The 12,880-nt window shown below is 39.5% G+C and overlaps 1 protein-coding gene across 2 annotated transcripts in view; it reads right to left on the bottom strand.

Annotated features, from left to right (window-relative positions):
- Positions 1–12,880, bottom strand: part of prkcaa (protein kinase C, alpha, a) — a 140,321-nt gene that overhangs the window by 21,919 nt on the left and 105,522 nt on the right. For both annotated transcript variants that reach the window (XM_005736288.1, XM_005736287.1), the window contains 2 exons: positions 3,856–3,936; positions 2,238–2,345 (listed from right to left, as the gene is read on the bottom strand). In XM_005736288.1, coding sequence (XP_005736345.1) covers positions 2,238–2,345; positions 3,856–3,936 — 189 coding nt within the window. The remainder of the gene's footprint in view (positions 1–2,237; positions 2,346–3,855; positions 3,937–12,880) is intronic.

The following is a 12,880-nucleotide window of genomic DNA, read 5'->3' as shown; positions in this document are numbered from 1 at the left end:
GATTTTCACTGTGTTTTCATTTAATTCAGTGTCCTAGAAACTCTTTTTATGATGTCATTGCTGTCAAACATTCTTGTGCTAAAATAAAATTAGGCACACACTATTTTTTCTTGCTTGACTTGCACTGACCCTATGTACCACTTACTTCCCCTCTGTGGAATCCAGAAGCTATTTACCAATAACTGCTGAAACAGACTTGCTAACAGTCCTGGTTAGTGCATTCTGTGAGGTCAGTGACCTACAAGGCCAGTAATGAGCCAACACAACAAATACTAAACTCTGCTCCACATGTTAGACGTCTCCATTAAAATACTAACACTGTACATTGTCTCAAGTTACATTTCCTAGTAACATTATTGTGAAATATGCGGACCAGAGATGTAGAGAAATGTGAAACACTCCTAATACAAAAGAAAAACATCCTAACAAATGTACTTGTAGAAAAATTGGTCTGAAATTACACAGCTCAGTATTTATGGCAGGCTGACAGAAAAAGAGGAAAAGTCTCTCTAGAGTCTATATTCTGTGCCCCCTTACTGATTTCTTAGTTTGTTGCATATTTGTCACCCTTATATGTACCAGATCATCATTCATATTTTATTTATTAGACAGAGGTAACCTGAGTAAGTACAAAAGACAGTTTTTAAATGATGATTTAATTTAGGGGAGAGATAAAGAAAATCTATCCAAACCTACATGTCCCGGTATAAAAAGTAATTCCCTGCTAAACCTAATAACTGGTTTTGGAACCCTTGGGAGCTGAAACAGCAAATAAAGGTTTGCAATAACTGGAAATGAGTCTTTCATCTCACTGTGGAGACATTTTTGCAAACTCTTCTATGCAGAATTGTTGTAATTCAACCACACTGGAGGTTTTTCAAGCATGAACACCCTGTTTAAGGAGATGCCAAAGCATCGCAATCTGATTTAAGTCCATGAACTGATGGACAGACATTCTCCTTCAGGATTTTCTGCTAGAGAGCAGAATTCATGGTTCCATCAGTTACAGTAAATCGTCCTAAAGCAGCAAAGCATCCCAGACCATTACACTACCACCACCATGTTTGACTCTTGGTATGACGTTCTTTTTATAAAACACTGTGTTAGTTTCATGTCAGACATAACAGGACTCCAACCTTTCCACAAATCCAGCTCCACAGAATCCTCCCCACACACAAATATCATTCTAATATTAAAATGTGTCTGATGATCTGAAATATGTGAGCGTGACAAATATGCAAAAGTTAAGAAATCAGGGAGGGATTATTACATTTTCTTGGCACTGCACCCTTTAGTGTTAGTGTGTAAGCATGCTTCCTGATGCATGATAACCTTGGCTGTAAATTAGAAACATTCACTGTTTTTCAAAATTGGACCCCTGAATAATTTACACCACAGACGAACCAGCTCAAGAGGGAATTCAGTCTGACATTACACTTTTTCCATACAGTCATACCCAGTGGAACAAGTGCACATGAGCCTGGTGATACAGTCTGACTTGTGATGAGTATATTGAATGATCCACTAGAATTCCTCTTCAGTATTTTAATAATATATAGGCCATAGACGTGGGGACTGAGTGGGAAGAAGAAAGGGACTTTTAGATGAGTTCCTGGACAGTATTTAAAAGAGACCACGTTTCATTCTTCCTGCAAAATTAAGCTTTACTTCTCATGCTCAGTGACGAATAATGCTCTTCAAAACCTGAAGTAGCAGTAAGAGCTTTTAGCCCTCTTCCAGGAGGTTCATTTATGTTAGCCTCAGTGAAGAGTGAAGGATGCAGAGCTTCGTCAGGGAAAGTGTGAAAGCTTCTCAGAAGAAACGGTTCCAAACAGGAGAATAAACGTGTCTCACATTGAATGTTTAGTTGAATGAGTTTTTATGAATGTGTTTAAAAGCAAAAATTAAAAAACAACGACAGTTGTGGTTTTTTTCTTTAGTACCAAACGGACTCATATATCCTCAGCTGTCCTTTCCCTCTTACCCAAACTGGTCATTTTGTTCCTTTACAAGAGAGTTTTTTTCCCCACTCTTAGCAAGTGTTGTCGCCCAGGGGGTCATCCATATGCTGTGGGTTTCTTTCTACTATTGTAGGGTCTTTTCCTTGCAATATAAAGTGCCTTGTACATTGGCACTATATAAATAAAACTTAACTCAACTGACATATTTCTGACTTTCTGCTAAAACCACAAAAACTGATGAATGGCAAATCATGTTTCATTGTCAAGTTCACCCACCCCTTTGCAGATAGAGACAGCTTCTTTGGACATCGACTTGGGGTAGGACACATTGTGCTCCATAATGGACTGGAACAACTCATCCTCATCTTCACCATCAAATGGAGGCTGTGAGTCAAAAAAGACAACACTAAGTGTGTTAGGACATACAACATATAAATAAATGGTTGCTGCTCTCTAAACATTTGCGGTTTGTACTTTCTTTTATAGACAAGTAAACTCAACAGTTTTCTCTTATGAATAAAAAGAGAGCAGAAAAAAACAGTTCAACTGAACAGAGCTACGTACAAATAAAGACAACAAGAACAATAAAGATATGAAAAAATATTATTAGTGGAGAATAAGTTTCATAGGAAGACCTTGCAGGGAAAAATGGAGTGGATGACCCAGCTCTCTTCCCCTGCTCACTGAGTTGTTATCATCAGTAACCATAATGTGGGTGTTTTGACAGTCCATAAAATGAATTATTCGTCATTTCCACTCCGCTGGCCTCTTCGACTAGAGGTAGCCTGTCTGCGTCATGCCCCCTTTACCCAATTTCACACAAGGCAGGGACAGAGGAAGGGAACGTCTGAATAAAGTCTTTGTTAATTGTTTAACAGCCACTTGCTCTCTGAGCTAATTAGATTAACGTAAACAATACAATTATGCTTTTGCATTTACTCTGGGCCTTTTTAAAGATGCTTCACTTTGACTCAATAATGTCTTAAAGTGATTTAAAGTCATTTTTGTACTGATTCGTTGATGACTATCACACTGTGAATTGTTATATATATTCATAAACAGTGTATTAAGTTAAAACAATTTAACCAACGTGTGGACCATTATCATTTTCAGACTGATGCTATATTAGCATAACAGTAGATAATTAAGCTTCCCAAACACATCAGGGGTCAAAAAAGTTGGGTCAAGTTAGAAAATTTTACTGGCCTAGCTTGCACACAAATTATAATTTGAAGGAAAGAGAAAGTCTTAACTAGTAACTCCAGATGCAGTACATGAAAACCTCCTCAGAAAGCTTCATGTCCACCTTCTCTTGACTTGTACTTATTCTAAAAGAAGTACTTCTGTACCAGCCAACATGTTATTGATGTGTTCACCTGAAGAATATTGACTCATGTCTCCTCGCAGCACACCATGCTGCATCCATAAATAAACAAGAACAGTAGTACTGTAAAACAAACAAGCTCACCATAAGAAGACTTGAACCAACCAGTGTTGTTTAAGAGTAGAATTATGTCAAAATACTTTTTCACTCTAAAAATGTGATGTTTTATGTTATTAGGATTTGAGTTATTGTTCACAAAAGGACGGTAAGCCATAATATTGTGACTGCGTAAAGAGATTTATATATGACTCTAAAACTAAACCTAATACATTAAAAGGTGTCTATATTAATATACCACGTGTTTATGATGATCTGGCGTTGAGATCTTTACTAAGCATCACCATCTGAATTCATTTAGGCACCAGCAGAGCCGTGCTGCTTCTAAGATATGTGGGAAAAATGTAGGTGTGAGCAATCTGTGAGAAACCTTGTTTCTGTGTGAAGGTGTTAGCATTTTCTGTAGACAGCAAAGTTCCATTGTGGAGGTGTATGTGGGTTTGTACCACTTACCTGTCCTGCAAGCATTTCATAGAGCAGAACTCCATATGCCCACCAGTCTACAGAGCGACCGTATGGCTGATATGCTATGATCTGTGGAGGAAAAACAATAGCAAAAAATTTAGCTCAGTTTAATTTAAACATGAAGTCTCTGTTTAAAAAAAAAAAAAATAGACCAAAGACAAACACTGACCTGCTGTTTTTCAACTGCACGGATAAGATTTGTAACCCTGAAGTTTACTCTATACTAAACCTCAACCTTGTCACTCAGTCACAGTTTAAAATTTATCAGATAGAATTTCACATTTTTATAACATTTGATTCTTTCTGCTGGAAGAATTTTATAAATACTCTTAACTTTGAATCCACATTTTTGATCACAATCTGTAATAAAAGGCTCTACAGCCTAATATTTTCAGCTATACTTTAAGAAGATGAGGTATGTAAGTTCGTCCATCTTGGTAAAATATTTATTTTTGTAAAAAAAAAATTACGTTTGAGAGTAAGAAAAATATCATTAAGCATGATAACCTAGATCACAGCATTGCAGCAGCCTATTAAATATTCTCTAAATATTCCAGTACACACTTTATGAACTAGAAATTTAACTTGATATTTTGTCTGTGCCCTTAACCTATACACCATATAAGTATTATCTGTGAACATGTCAGCAACAATGTAAATAAAGATGATGTAATTATTAGAAAATTATTCTTCTGCAGATCCGTGTCCCTACAATACAAGCTGCATGAATGTGTATTAGCAGCTTAGTTGCTATATAAAATGACTCAAATTCACATCTACATTTTTACATATTTTTCACAAAAGGCACTTTCAGAATATCCTTGATGAGATGCTGGGCAGTAAAGAAAAAGGACAAACTGAATTCCAGTTAAAATTCTACCTACATACATATAGGTTCAAGGTTCAAGGTTCTTTATTTGTCACATGCATAGTTATACAAGTATAACACACAGTGAAATGTAGCCTGACACGCTCATCGACATGTGCAAAAATTGGGGGGGGGGTGTAGAGGAAGAACATTATATATATATATATACAGACATATAGTATATACACTGGGGAGAGCAATCCTGCAGCAGCGTTCTGCTGTACGGATCACTCTCTGGAGAGCTTTTTGGTCCTTCACACAGCTGTTCCCAAACCACGATGTCATGTTCTGTGTGAGGATGCTCTCCACAGCGCCTGTATAGAAAATCCTGAGGATCTTTGGAGAGACCCTGAACTTTCTCAGTTGTCGTAGGTGATACAGGCGCTGCCTAGCCTTTTTGGTCTGGACCTGAATGTGGGCAGCCCATGTCAGGTCTGAGGAGATGTGGACACCAAGATACTTGAAGGACTGCACCCTCTCCACTGGAGCTCCATTGATGATGATGTGCTTGTAGTCTCTGTGCTGACCCCTTCTGAAGTCCACCACCAGCTCCTTGGTCTTGCTGACGTTCAGCTGGAGGTGGTTGTTCTGGCACCACGATGCCAGATTCTTCACTTCATCCATGTAGGCCGCCTCATCGTTGTTGGAGATGGCACCCAACACCACTGTGTCGTCAGCAAACTTCACAATGGTGTTGGAGCCATGGGTGGCCACACAGTCTGAAGTGTAGAGGGAGTAGAGCAGTGGCGAGAGGACACATCCCTGAGGTGCTCCTGTGTTGATGGTGATGCTGTTGGAGAAGCACCTGCCCACCCTCACCACCTGAGTTCTGCCAGTGAGGAAGTCCAACACCCACTCACACAGACACAGAATATAAAGTTTGACAGCAGCTTTTAAAATAATTACTAATAAATCAAAAGCTCAAAGACTGGATGTCTACTTGTTTTCCTCTTTGCACCATAATTAGACAGAGACGAGGTAAAGTTTAAAGCAAGAATATGATCACAGCCATAGAAGCTGCATGAACCCTGAGTCGCCTACATTTTAAATCACCTGCAACAATCAAATTATTTTTTTGTTACGGCTGAACAAAGACGATAGGAAGCTCATATCTTGTGACAAGAAGGGAGCACAGGGCGCGTGGGACAGAAGCTGATAACAAATTACACAGCAGTATTCGTACGCCAATTTATAAGACACGCTCAGAGCTACAAGAGCAGTTTTAATACAACGATGTAGCAGCGGATGAAGCTGAAAACGGTTTTATACTTTTCCAAACACTTTTGCATATTAAAAACACTCAACATTTATATTTTACTTAAATATTTGTTTTGTGAAGATAGACTACAGCTCAGGCTGTGGCATAAAACACTAAGAGTGTATACGTCTCCAAGGGGAGCTCTTAGGAGGCTTCTTTTGACTGTGACATTTCCTTGAATGACAGAGAGATCCTCTGGGTTACACTGTCATGGTTAAAGGTTAATGCTTTCGCCTGTTCTGGCCACAGTAACGCCACCCAGAAGACACACACACTGTAGTTAAGCTTTACACTCAGTGACACATCAAATCGTTGCAATGGTTTGATGAAACATTAACACGCAGGCATATTGAGATTACACATTCATGTACATACAGATAAACGAGAAACACGAAAAACAGGATGATTTGGTGATCTTTGTAAATAAATAAGCTTCGGTGTGCAACATGAGTGCTGGCGTACTGCTTTGCGTGCTTTCCTGAATAACTTCTGACCTCTGCTTCACACATGCCGCCCTGGGACACTCCTCCAGCTTAGTGCCACAACACATAAAAAAAGACTGGACACCATATTGTACCTGAGAAAAGGAAAACTAACACAAAAAATAGAGAATGTATGTACTGTATGTACAGCAACACACAAATATAGTGGACGCATTTTGTCTAGGTGGGTGGAGGCAGATCAACCTTGCATCGCAACCTTCACTGCATCACTTTAATGACCCTTGCCTTTCCCACAGGAGTCGACATACCTACACAAGCACACGCAGGTGGACAAACACCCCTCCAGCTCTGAACTGCAATGGGATTTTGCTGTCCTGAGGGTTGAATACAATCAACTGGACAAATAGTGTTTCCACATGTTTCCCCTCACACAAAAGTCAAGCATGTGTATAGACTTGCATGCATATGAATGAATGTGAATGTTGCTACAGCTCTGGATTTTATAAAAAGGAAAAAACCCATTAATACAGCACAAAGATAATATCGTGAGCTGTGCTGTCACATTCAGTTTTTCGAGTATTTCCAGTGTTTGTTAAAAGATAAAGTACTGTGTTTACAAAGCAGCCATGTCATTATTTTTTCATAGTCCTTACACATGAACACCTCTTATATTAGTACGTCAATACTTGACTCTGGATATATCCAAAATGGATCTTGAGCGTAGCGCAAACAACATGGAAACCTTGCAAAACCTTTCACACGGTTGTGTAATTCTATAAACACGTTTTGCAAATTCCCCCAGTTTTCACAACTCTGCAGACTGTGAAGATGAGGGTTATTTTACTCATGTTGTGTAGCTGCTGCTGTCTGAAGCTAACATCCTGGGACAGAGGTTGACTGCTATCACATATACTCAAGATAAGCTGCCAGCTGAAGCAAATAGCTTTACTCAGCTCAGGGAGATGATTGCTGTTTTGAATAAACAGATATGAGCTGCACACCTATGAGTAACTAGAGGAACTTCAAGACGTACTGCGTATGTGGAGCAGATGATTGAGGTGTCAGTAGTACATAAAGTGCCTTTAATTACACTTAATTCTGTCTTTTGTCTTTTGTTTTCTGCTGGCAGGAAAGCCTCTTTTCCCAACAACGATGTTTGGATTGACACCTGGAATGACAGGCGAGTTCAGGTATCTAACTTTTTTTTAATCACAAACTGCTTAATTTTGATTAGGCACCAAAACTATTTGATTAGAAGAAGATGAATATGGGTAAAAATACACACTTAACAACATATGATTAAGGAGAAAATGGAGCTCACCTACTGGGGTACTGTGTGGTACTGTAGTAACTCTTAATCAGTGGGCTGGACAACGTGCAAATAAGGTGCTTTCCTATTATTTCCAGGAGCTGTATGGAGTCACTTGTCCTTTCTTGTGTCCAAAGTGTGAAGCAGATTAAATGAACTGTCATTGATCGAGTAAGTGAATATGTGGGATTCGCAATTATGTATCCTTTCGTTTTTTAAATCTATCCATAACTTATTTGATTAAAATTCTCTCAGGAACACTTTAGTGAACATAGGATTTTTATGCAGTAATGTATATTTAATGGCATTGCAGTGTTCTGGAAAGTCAGCAGGACTCCCTCACAGCATACATCAGAGATCAATGCCATTGATTAGGTCAGAAATAGTGAATGTGGTGAACAGTGGTGAATATGGGTTGAGAAACAACTCTATCCAGACTGAAGTACAACACGGTCAGCGGTGCTGTCCTGACTCAGTTTCTACAAAAGGTGAGAGGAGGTGCCATATGAGAGGAGTTGAAAAGTAAAGTTGATGAAAAACAAGGTTGATTAAGCAGCTGCAGCAGTGAAAGAAGTGAAGACAACGACTTAAGGTAGCCAGGAAGGGTGAAGTTTATGTTGTTATATATTTACTGTTGCAGCTCTACTTTCTTTACTTTCATTAACATCTTGTTTTTCTTTTGTCAACGTTGCACTTTCAGCTGTTTAACAGATTCTCGCTAGACCTAAGAAGGTCATCACCAACCATGGTGATAGTTATGACTAGCTAATGTAACACAGTTGTTTTTATATAAGGGCTCAATGCCGCCTACATACTACTTGGCCTCTTGTTTTCTCTCCTCTTCCATTTCAAGTGTTCGATGAATCTGAGAAAATATGCATACTGTTGACCTTTCTGAGCCATTTCTCACTCTTTCTTTGTCACTGCTAAGGTGCTAATTCCCAAAGTAGGTGGTTTGACTAATTTCACCATATTACCATTTCACCATCTTGTTCTATGTCGTCTACACTTGCTGATAACCACTCAAATATGGCAAAAAAACAAAAATACTGCACTGTGTTTTTAAATGAACGGATGCCTCCAATCAAATAGTTTCGAAATGTTTGCTCGTTCCCAAAAATCAATGTCAAACTGAATAATGTTTAAATGATGAATATGTGCATGTTTAAGGAGGCATGAAGCACGGTGCTATGAGAAGGTGAAAAGTGATAAGCTTTAATCCTTGGCTTTCTTTTGTGCTATGGTGAGAGGGCAGGAAGGTGCAGTAGGGAAAAGACCATTTCCCTGATCATGCTTCAGTGTTTTAATGAGCTCAAGGGTCAAAGACTCCACAGTAAGAGGAAACCTCCTGGTAAAATCCCTGAGCCTGTCTGTTCAAATCCTTCTCCCTGCAGGAAACATCCCTACCTTCGTTCTAACTAAACAACTGCCAACAAATTCACTCTGTTTCACTTAAGGTTTGCACTTCCACTGCTGAAGTCATTCAATATGTATGAAAAAGGAATCAGTCCTTATCCTTGTAAACAGAAGCTCTATGAACATTTACCAAAAAAACCCCCAAAACTCATTTTTGTTTTCTCATCAAATCTTAATTATAAAATTCTACCCATTTACTAAAAGGGAGCAGTTTTAGCTAAAATAGTAAATTAGGTTAATGCCAGCCAGCACATCACAGAAGGACCTATTGTGACGAGGCACATTTGTTCCACTGTGTCACTGAGATTTGACCTCCCAGACTCCCTTGTTGTGTGCAATAAGCGGTTTAAGCGTGGAAAGAATGAAGACACATCAGGTCAATGTAGCAAGGAGATCTGCAGCCTCATGTCGGCTTGTATCATTGGAATGAAAACAGAGAGGAAGAGAGACAGAAAGAGGGAGCGAGAAAAAGGGGAGGGATCGATTAAAAAAAGAGCTCCAGATGGCATACGTACAATTAGATACAGGATGTTTTGTGCTCATTAGTTATGAAATCAAATATGTAGATACCCATAGTCTAAAAAGGGGAAAATTGTTGCTGTGTCTCATGTGATTAAAATACTATAAAACATGATTTATTTTATTAGCAATCATTACGACGTTGAAGTTGGAGAAAGAGATGGTAAAAGGCGCAAGATGGCAGAGGAGTCAGGGAGAAAGTTGAGATTCGGCGAGATTAAGACAAGCAGAAAGAGAAAACAAGGAAAATAAAAAATCAGTAACAGACTGTACAGATCAGTTTCAGGCCATCTGCAGAGAGCTGCACTAATGTGGTGCTGCTGTGACTTTCTGCCCTTGCCACCCATCGCCTGTCTGCAACAACACCGGCGGACAAACACAGTTTCAGGCACCGTGACCTTGGTAACCACCGTGACTCCGAACCACCGCGGTAAGTTTAGATCTTCAGATTTCCACCAAATCTGTATGCTCTTCTACCTTAGTGTTTGGAAAAAAACCTGATACCTGCATTAAGTTTTCACTCATTCTGCCAGGCAGTGATGGAGAGTCTGTGCTCTCTTCCTGCTTTATATTTTGCTCGTTGTACCAAGCCCTGCAGCTGGGAGAGCTGATTCACTGATCATGAGTGAAAGAGGGCAGGAGAAAAAATATTTTGTTCTTTCTTTTAGACGTTTAAACATGTTAAGTGTTTAGATTTTATAATTTGTCAGCATGTGTGTATTCATTTATGCACCTCTGCTCGTGACCTGAAGAGCCTGTGTTTCTGAGTATATTTTGCATGTGTATGTGCGCTTGTGCACGGGCATTGCTGCAGACATCGCTCTCCCATTAGTCCTAATGCTACATGACAGTTCTGGATCAGACTGCTAGCTATTCAAGGCTACTCTGCTCACCACAGACACACAAGTTTGCACACAAGTTGGTACTTGTGTGCAAATGCACACAAGTACCAACCTATGCCCCTATAACCCTTGCTCTTCATGCACAGACGTGCAGTACAATGCACAGTACCACCCTCACGACCAACACTCTTACAGCTACATGAATATTTGCTGTGCCGCTGCTGCTGTATCCCTCTGAGGGATGTGTGTGCTGTGGAGCAGATCAGCGCACATCAGACCTTGCTTTAGTGGTCTGTTTTTGAAAGCATTTCTTGGTACTGTATGTGCCTGTGCTGTGGATGGTTTCATTCACTGAGGATATTAATGAGCAGCCTTGGGGTTTACATGAGCATCCTACGGTGCAATATAAACAGCACCTTTCACGTGATCACAGTGAATTGTGAGCTAAATTCAGTATTGAAATGCCATGACTGTAGAGGCATGTGAGAAAATGCAGTTATATGAAAACCTTGAATATGTGAATTCTTTGGTATCCCTATAACAAATCCTGATCCCGATAATTTAGCATCGTTTCAACGCCACAGCCTACCTGAGTATCGTTGTTGACCATGTCCATCTCTTTAAGACCACAGTGTAATCATTTGCTGATGGCTGCTTACAGCAGAGTGATGCACAATGTCACAAAGTTCAAATCATCTCAAACTGGTTTGACACTGTACAGTCACCAACCCTCATTCCAACAGAGCACCTCTGAGATGTGGTGATATGAGAGATTCACATCATGGCTGTGCAGCCAATAAATCTGCAGCAACTGTGTGATGCTGTCACGTCTCCATGAACCAAAATGTCAGAGTAATGTCTCACAAAGGCGTTTCTGAAGGAAAAAAGGAGTCAAAACCCAGCAAAAACAACGTATACCTAATAAAGTGTCTGGCTTCTTTCACCTGCTTTAACTCTGTTGCCAGGAGGATATGAATAAATTGTGAGATTATGATGTAATTAAGAGCAACCGTATTGAAAAATTGCAATGTAATGTAGTGTATATGGAGCATAATGTAGAAAACAGCTGCACGAGAAACTGTTTTACTCCTAATGCTAAACCTAAAAGATAATATAGAATTCTTATAACATTTTTATTGCAGTTAAATAAATAAATCGACAGACCTAAACTGCTGTCTGGACGTTTTCAGGCTGCCACCTTGTCTGCAGCATCCTCACATATTCATGCTCGCTGCGTTTGTCTCATCTGCTGCATCTTTCTCGGTTTCTCTTTTTCACCTTCTTCTTCCCCCCCTGACTTTTTTCTCACGTCTCACTCACTTTTCCAACCATGGATGAAATGATTGTGTGAAACTACTAATAGCTCTTTTTCTGAAAAACACTAGTTTGGGGTGTTCGGTAATTGGCCGAGGGTTTAAATTGGAATTAGAGATGCCAAAGCATGTGGCCGGATGACACCTCTATCATGAGTCAGGGTTGCTATTTCAATCCTCCAACTTTTTGAAGAACAGCCACAAAAATATCTAAACAACAAACTTTTCCTCTGTGAACCCCCTACACTGGATTTTAAATCAAACAAGTTGTAAGCGATGTGCAGTTTTTCCAACTCTGATTCAAGGGGTTTAACAAAGAACTGCATTAACTGAATTACAGCTATTTTTATACACAGAACTTAACTATATGCGCCTGTTACGATCTGACAAAGATTTCTTTTGTAAATAAATGTATTTACCTCATGAAAATATGGAAAATCTAAGTGTTGTTCATATGTATGGTTTATAGTAAATGAATAATGTATCTTACATTAAATTCTCCCTGCCTTTGTTGAAATGTCACATACTGACATATTACAACAGAATATCACCTCAGAGACTGAAAACTGGGTCTTCTTTAATGATTCAATGTATAATAAAACATTCTGACACCAACTGCTTTGCACTCCAGAGACCGTCAGCAGAAAAGTAGACACCCTTTTCCTCCTGATGCCACACCGCACTGGGGGACGACTACAGCACACAGGAAAACAGCCTGTGTCAGGCAACTCCGTAGCCTCAAATACTCTCCTGAAATGGACCCATTGTGAAGTCAATGTTTTTTTGATTCTTTCCTTTTATGTCAAGTTACAGTTTGTTTTGTCTGTCTGATCCTTCGCCTCTCTTCCTTGCTATCTCTTCTTCTCCGTGTCAAAGTCACTGAGGTGTAAAGTCACATCAGTGTGAGCATTCCTGCCAGACGGGAGCGACTGATGACTGCCTATATAGGTCAGAGTAAACAGAGCCAGCAATAAATGTGTTCCTGAACATATGAGCGTGTGTGTGTGTGTGTGTGTGTGTGTGTGTGTGTGTGTGTGTGTGTGTG

Source organism: Pundamilia nyererei, unplaced genomic scaffold, assembly GCF_000239375.1.
Source record: "Pundamilia nyererei isolate P.nyererei 1_Seehausen unplaced genomic scaffold, PunNye1.0 scaffold00068, whole genome shotgun sequence".
In the NCBI taxonomy this organism is placed as follows: domain Eukaryota; kingdom Metazoa; phylum Chordata; class Actinopteri; order Cichliformes; family Cichlidae; genus Pundamilia; species Pundamilia nyererei.
The sequence above is the reverse complement of the archived record's forward strand: the minus strand, read 5'-3'. Positions and strand labels throughout refer to the sequence as shown.